Source organism: Sinocyclocheilus grahami, unplaced genomic scaffold, assembly GCF_001515645.1.
Source record: "Sinocyclocheilus grahami isolate Dianchi unplaced genomic scaffold, SAMN03320097.WGS_v1.1 scaffold984.1, whole genome shotgun sequence".
Lineage (NCBI taxonomy): Eukaryota > Metazoa > Chordata > Actinopteri > Cypriniformes > Cyprinidae > Sinocyclocheilus > Sinocyclocheilus grahami.
In genome coordinates this window covers 282,340-290,345 of record NW_015506163.1, presented here as the reverse complement: position 1 = coordinate 290,345, position 8,006 = coordinate 282,340, and the positions used below count along the sequence as shown (strand labels likewise).

The 8,006-nt window shown below is 37.0% G+C and overlaps 1 protein-coding gene across 2 annotated transcripts in view; it reads right to left on the bottom strand.

The window, feature by feature from the left end:
* Positions 1-8,006, bottom strand: part of LOC107565162 (hematological and neurological expressed 1 protein-like) — a 15,974-nt gene that overhangs the window by 3,973 nt on the left and 3,995 nt on the right. For both annotated transcript variants that reach the window (XM_016250377.1, XM_016250378.1), the window contains one exon: positions 2,246-2,358. In XM_016250377.1, the coding sequence (XP_016105863.1) occupies positions 2,246-2,358 (113 nt within the window). The remainder of the gene's footprint in view (positions 1-2,245; positions 2,359-8,006) is intronic.

The window sequence follows — 8,006 nt, the reverse complement described above, 5'->3', positions numbered from 1 at the left end:
GCGAGTGAGAGAGAGTGCGAGTGAGAGAGAGTGCGAGAGCGAGCGAGAGAGCGAGAGAGCGAGAGAGCGAGCGAGCGAGCGAGCGAGTGAGAGAGAGCGAGTGAGAGAGAGCGAGTGAGAGGGCGAGGGGGCGCAAGAGAGAGAGAGCGAGTGAGAGAGAGTGCGAGTGAGAGAGAGTGCGAGTGAGTGTATGAGAGTGAGAGAGTGAGAGAGCGAGAGGGCGCGCAAGAGAGAGCGAGTATGAGAGTGAGAGAGAGAGAGAGTGAGTGAGTGAGTGAGTGAGTGAGTGAGAGAGTGAGAGAGTGAGCGAGTGAGCAAGCGAGTGAGTGAGAGAGAGTGAGAACGAGTGTGTGTGAGTGTGTGTACGCGTTTTTGTGACAAATGAGGACATACATTTGTATAATGACAAAGGTATGACATAGGTATTACAAGGAGAAAGTGACTTTTCAGGACATTACCCCATGTCCCCACTTTTCAAAACGCTTATAAATCACACAGAATGGAGTGTATTGAAAATCTGAAATGGCACAAAGTCTCCTGTGAGGGGTAGGTTTAGGGGTAGGGTTGGTGTAGGGCAATAGGTCTGTACGTCTGTACAGAAGAAAAACCATTACGACTATGGAGAGTTCCCACAAGGATAGCAAACCAGACATCTGTCTGTGTGTGTGTGTGTGTGTGTGTGTGAGTGTGAGTGTGAGAGAGAGATTTCCATGGACCCTGCGGCTGTTGGTTTGTACCCCACCCAGCTAACGGTGTTATTTGAGACACACATCCAGTCAGTTAACAGCAGTACTGTGAGCCAAATAGTTACAATAATAAAACCACTCTGAGCTTCAGTCACAGTATATTGTAGAGAAATAGAACTGGTCATTAATAGGTCAATTTGATAGACAGGTTATAGGATTTTTTTTATATATATATATTTATTTAATTTAATTTTTTTTATATATATAATTTTGTCCTGAAAGTCTCTGGACTTATAATACATAACATTATAAAGACTTATTATTTATGCACTTCCTGTCATGTCTTGAATGTCTCTGGCCTTTGTTCACGATTAATAATGGCAAACTTATTTATTTTGAAAATATTTCAAATAAATAAAAATGTTTATGCTATAAGTATTTTCTATATATTTATCTAGATTAATAGATAAAGTAAACAATCTTACAATATATTTATTTATAATAAAGATTTAATTTTATGTATTTTTTGTCTTGAATCAATTGACTTTATAGTACAAATATAGTTTATCAATTAATAAAAATGTGAATGATTATGCAAACAATATTTCATCAAAATAAATGAACAAAAAAAGCTTGATTATAAATAAATGTGTATTTTCTGTCGGTCCTGAATTTATCAGGCATTAAAGTTCATGATAAAATCATTGCACAGAAAAAAAAAAATCAAACAAACAAATAAAACGGTTTATGCTAAAAAATATAATTTATTCTACATTTCAATATTTAATTTAGATATAAGGTTGCAGAAAAAAGTCTTACAAAATAAATGTATAATAAAGATTGAATTATGTATTTTCTGTCTCAAATTTCTCTGGCTTTATTGTACTTGATTTATCATTGCTCACATGATTTTATTTATCTATTTTTTATTCATTTTGATGAAAGGTTACAAAAAATAATGTTTCATCAGAATTAACAAGTGAACACAAAAATCTAAAGAAATGATAAATACATTTGTCTTGAATTTGTCAGGCATTACAAATATTTCAGGCAAATATTTCAAATAAATGAAAATGTTTATGCTACGAATAAACTTATTTTGATGAAAGGTTGAAGGAAACAATCTTACAAATTAAATACATTTTTAAATAAATTTAATTATGCACTTTGTGTCTTTCTAGAATCTGTCTGGCTTTATAGTACTTGATTAATCATTGTACACATGGTTTTTCTATTTATTTATGTTGATGAAAGATTAAAGAAAACAATATTTCAAATGTATTCATAATAAAGATGTTTTAAAATTCATTAGGTGTTTTCCGTCAGTCTTGAATTTGTGTTTTGTGTTTGAATTGTTGACAGTAACACCAGGAATGTGCATTAAGTCCATAAGGTTCATGTTGACTAAGTTCATAACATACATGAATGGGTGTGTCAGTGAACTACACTGAGTGACCTACATTCACACCACACTCATTAACCTCTGGGTTTTATCCGAGGTGTGTGTGTGTGTGTGTGTGCGCAAGTGCGAGTGAGTGTGCGAGTGAGTGTGTATTCACCGTGCTGTTGGCGGGCTGATCAACAGGAGAGCCGTTATCATAGACGATGGTGGGCTGGCATCGTCTCAGAGGAGCCGAGGATTCACCGCACAGAACACCAGACGCTTCTCCACCTGAGACGACAGAACAACACACATCAGACCACAGACACCAGTGCATATCACATTACCAATAAATACAATAGAAAGAAACGTATTAAAAAGGAGTAAAAAAAACTAAGGCTGTGCGTCCAGTTGGCATTTGTGTTTGACTGCTCCGGGTGTGTGTTCACTGCTGTGTGTGTGCGCACTTTGGATGGGTTAAATGCAGAGCACTAATTCCAAGTATGGGTCACCATACTTGGCCACATGTCACGTCACTCACTCACTCAAATCACTTCTGCTGCATGCATTTACATTCATTTAAAATTCAATCATCATGTCAGAAATATTTTCCATATTGCTGGTCCATGGTAAATGTTCACGACTTTGCTTTTAAGGTCATTTTGTAGAATTAACAATTGTGGTTCAACAATAGGTCACCGCTTGATGTCTGAAGTACAATCTGAGTCATGAAACATCACGCTGACATGTTTTCTGGAATCAGATGCTGTGATAAACAAGACACATTTGCAACAGGTCTGTTTGATGTGGGAGGAATACAGCCGCCGGCAACCTGAATGAGCTGCTATTACCACAGACCACACACACACACACACACCTCTCAAGGCTTTGAGGAGTGTTTGAGCGACGCGACCCTGAGGTCAGAGTCCTCAACACGTCGAGAAGAACAACAGCAGCCGCTTGCATTTCAACACGCAAGAAACAAAGAGCTTTCGGTTTGATGGACAAAAAAAACAGCATCCTATTGTGAGTCAATGGAGTGATTATAAACGTCAAATGAGCTCAACGGTAACAAACGCTCTCCTTCAGCAGTCTTTGTTCAGGACGTGCTTTTCACTATACCGTTTCAGAGTCATGAAACGAAGCAGATATATGAAACTAAATATGAACGTCACACTTAGATTTGGATAAAGGGACAGAAAAAAAAAAAAAAGCAGGTGAAAAAAATAAAAGGACGAAAAAATTAAAGAAAAAAGAAAAATACAAAAAAAAAGGGGGAAAATTTAATAAATAAATATAAAAAGAAAGAACTTAAAGAAAACAAGATGACAAAACCACACTGTAAAGTAATTTTGAGATTTTGCAATATAAACTAATTTTTTTTTGTAGACATGGCTAAATTTTTTATAAATTGGCCCTCAACTAAGCTGAAATTTGAATGAACCAGTATAACTGTTGTTTCAAATCAAAAACACATGTTGAAACCACTGCATCACACCGAAATAAAATTAAGATAATAAAAAGTTAAGGCTGCAGGGTAACAAAGTTTTTTTAACAACAAATTGTTTACAGTGTAAAAAAGGGGGGGGGGGACAAAAAAGAAAAAAAAAAGACTGTACAAAACTTTCAGTCAGTGAACTTGTCATCGCATGAAGCACCATGAATGATGTGAATCAAAAACAACAGTACAAAATAAAACAGCTAAATAAAATTTGCTAAATGTTCAGAAATGTCCAAATGCGCAAGTAATTCAGGACTGCTGGGAGACGGGCTCGATGACATCACTCAGTGTTTCATGGGAGCGTCCCGTCACGGCTGAGCCATTTCGTGGTGACTCCTGTTTCCATGGTAACAGTGATTCTACAGGATTATGGGAAGTGGAGTTTTCCACAGGAAAAAATATTAACAAAGCCGCTTTAAGGCAAGCCTTCAAGGTTAGCAAAAAAAGCATAACGCTGCAACACACTGGCAAGGAGACAAGAAGCTGCTTCTTTAAACGGATGCCAGTGGAGGAGAGGCTTCACCGAATAAACTGCTTATGTGGCTAAAAAGCTTATTTAATGAATTGACAGCCTATCGGCTTATCTTCAACATGTTCTCCAATGAACATCTGCTTTGGATTGATCCATTTTTAGTTTACACAGGAAAAAACAGCTGTTTTATAAGAGACGTCATGGACAATTTCATGGTCTATTAAAGGGGTCATATGATGCGATTTCAATTTTTCCTTTCTCTTTGGAGTGTTACAAGCTCTTGGTGCATAAAGAAGATCTGTAAAGTTGCAAAGACTAAAGTCTCAAAACCAAAGAGATATTCTTTATAAAATTTAAGAGTCAACCACGCCTGCCTAAAACGGCTCGTTCTAACACGCCCCCACATATCTACGTCACTATGTGGGAAGATTTGCATAACACCGCGCAAATGTTCACACAAAGAAAGGCGGCGTAACTTTTATCCTCACTGTAGTATTGTTGTTGCCATTGCCGCCATGTTGTGGAGACGCTGTGTGTTTCGTTGTGAAAGCGAAACTACTTTGGCCTTCCCAAAAAAAAACACAAGTATGATATCTGCTTCGTCATGCCTGGAGCTGATCCATGCTGAGAAAAAACACCAACTTCGCGCTGTGTATCGCCGGATCAGCTTTCACCGTGGACGAAGCAGAGTGCAGCCCGGGGTCGTCACATGTGGTTGCCACAAGCATCCTTTGTCGAGTCCGCCGGCCGCCGCTCACTCTAGTCCGCAGTGTGTGACGCATTTTATGGAGGACTGTTTCCTGAACCTGCAGTTCTGCATAGCCTACAATGGGTCTGTGCTCAAAGGCAGTTTCTATAAAGGTTGGCAGTTCCAACAGTTTGGTGCTTCCGACTCACAGCCTGTAAGTACATTTTTTATATTTAAAGAATTTGCCACTGATGATTCAAATGTGAGTTTTGAGCAGTGTAGAGTAGGCTTGTTTTTTGTTGTTTCTCCGATCACAAATGCAGACATTGTTTTATGTTTACGCGGCGCGATGCAATGCGTAAAAAGACAGTACAAGTCATTATAATCAGTAATTATGTCCCCACTGGATGCAACAAATGCCTCGTTTATAATGTGTTTTAATGTTTTTGTCTCGTCGCTCTGGCCGGGACAGGGCATCACAGTATGGTAAGGGGCTTAACATTTCCATCACACGCTTGAGGTATTCGGCCAATCACAACGCATTGGATAGCTGGCCAATCACAGCACACCTCGCTTTTAGAAAGGCGGGGCATAGAGGAGAAACAATAATGTACAGTATGTGGAAAATAATGTTTTTTGAACCTTAAACCTCAAACATTTCATTACACCAAATACACATCAATGTTCTTTTTAGCAACGTCATATGACCCCTTTAATAAAACATCAAAAAATATGCTTATTTTATTACACTTTACAATTTTTGCCTGTAGATTTCAATTATGATGCATATCTTTCAAGGCTATGAGTTTGTTTCACCAATTCAGCAGCATTTATATTCACCAAATTTAACGGTTTTATTTCTATATATATTCTAAAGGTTTTTACAGAGGGGTTTGTTCATACATCATTCGCTTAATTTTATTATTGCACTTTATCTATTTGTGTCTGTACATTTCAATTACATATCTTTATAGGCATTTTTCACAAAATTAGTTTGTTTCTCCATTTCAACAGCACTTACATACACCAAATTTCACAGTTTTATTCCGATCAATATTCTGACGGTTTTTACTGTGGGTTTTTTTTATATATCATTTATATAACCTTTTATTCCAAAAAACATGATGAAAATGACTTTTTTCTGGCCGTTGATAGTTTTTTCTGATTTACAGAGCGATAAAAAAAGAGATCAAAAATCCCCTCAGTAAAAACCCTTTTCTCTAACATGTCAGCAAAATAAAATAAGACTTTTGAACCTGGCTTTATTCAGTGTTCGGATTAATTCTCTGAAAATGTTTGCAAATTAGTGTACATTTAATTAGAAATTTGCTTATTAAACAACATTTCAGTAATAAATCAACTGTCTCAAATGTACTGTGATTAATCATCTGGGGAAAGTATGATGATATTCATTTGTTACATTTGTACCCTATTCACCCTTGATGTCTTGCATTAATTGAGAAAAATGCAATGGGATTTTAACTTCCAGAACTGACTGTTATGCTCCATTAGCGGACAAAAAAACTAATGAAAAACTAAAACCCCTTACAAAACACAATAGACAATCACAAAGGCATCCTGCCAGACACAACAGCAGCACATTCAATCAGACCAACACTATAAACCCACAGATCGTACACTCATGCATAATGTACATAAAAAGCCCAAGAGTTTTCCCTAAAGTCACTATGCAATATTCATATCCGTCATTTACAATCTCCAAGACCTGAAGATCATGGCATCAAATCTTTTGAAAGGCATTCAGTTTTTTGGGACACTTAGATGTGCTTATGCATATCTAGTTTGCTTGCTACTGAATTTTCAAGCTTTGTTTTCTGAGTTACGGCTGTAAAATAACCAGACGCCCCAAATGCTACAGCGGGATTCAACATCTCAGACGAGAGCCAGGCAAACGCCTTTAGAGACAGAATAACCAGATATACGAAGGACACCTGCCCAAGTGAAGCATTAGCGCTGAATAAAAGCTCAGATTATCCCCATACAAGCGTTTATCCGTATACGAGCTTGTGCAGGGCTAATGGTGCAATTGCCGGCTGAATTCACAAAACAATACGCATTTCTTTTCCAGAAAATAAAGATGCTGTCAAACTCTGCACATCTAAACACAGAGGTGCCTTGCTGTCTACATAGGCAGCTCCCTTCTGAGGCAACATCCTACATAAGTGACGGATTTGGAGCAGCATGTGTGAAGCACATGGGAGACGCGATTTCAGTAGAGTTTGACGAGTTGCTAAACTAACAACATGTTACTTTAAGCATCTAGACACAGTACTGGCATTGGGGAAATAGTTTTAAATTATTAAATAAAATTCAGGTGTATTTATAAGTCAACATTTCCCTTCACTGTGTAAAACAGACTCTGCTGCACTGGATGTTTCATCATGATTTCACACACTATAATTTCCTACATCATGAGTCACTTCCTGAATCAGTGGGCAGTCAGGATATTTGTCCAGGAAATGACATCATGCCAAAGACATGTCGTCTGTGAACACAGCAAGTGTTAGTGAGGGCAGATAACTTTAAGTTAACCCTGAAAAAGCTTTCAAATGCAGGTTCTAAACACCGAACTCCAGCTAAAATCACCGCATGCTACATCAGTTTACACTGTTGCGTATCTGACCAAAAAAACTAAAAGTCACATACTCTCTATGTGCTGATAGACGAGAGAAAGACACAGAACCCGTTTTAAAGACAGGCTAAAGGTGTATTTTGTTATCACTTCATTCAAAACCATCACATTTTTTTTTTTAATTGATCTAAAGTGACTAGGGATGTAACGGTATGAAAATTTCATATCACGATTATAGTGACCAAAGTTATCACGATTATCAATATTATCACGGTTTTGTTCAAATTAGATGAAAACGTTCAAAAAGAACTGATACACAAACTGAAAACATTTCAATAAGTTTTATATTTGAAAATCAACAAACAACAAATACAATTAGCAGCTATATGCACTTTTTTTTTTTTAGCAAAAACATTAAAATGAAGCCCTAATAATAATAAAAATCACTTTTGTGTGTGTGTGTGTGTGTGTGTGTATGTATATACAGTGGGTACGGAAAGTATTCAGACCCCCTTAAATTTTTCACTCTTTGTTATATTGCAGCCATTTGCTAAAATCATTTAAGTTAATTTTTTCCCTCATTAATGTACACACAGCACCCCATATTGACAGAAAAACACAGAATTGTTGACATTTTTGCAGATTTATTAAAAAAGAAAAACTGAAATATCACATGGTCCTAAGT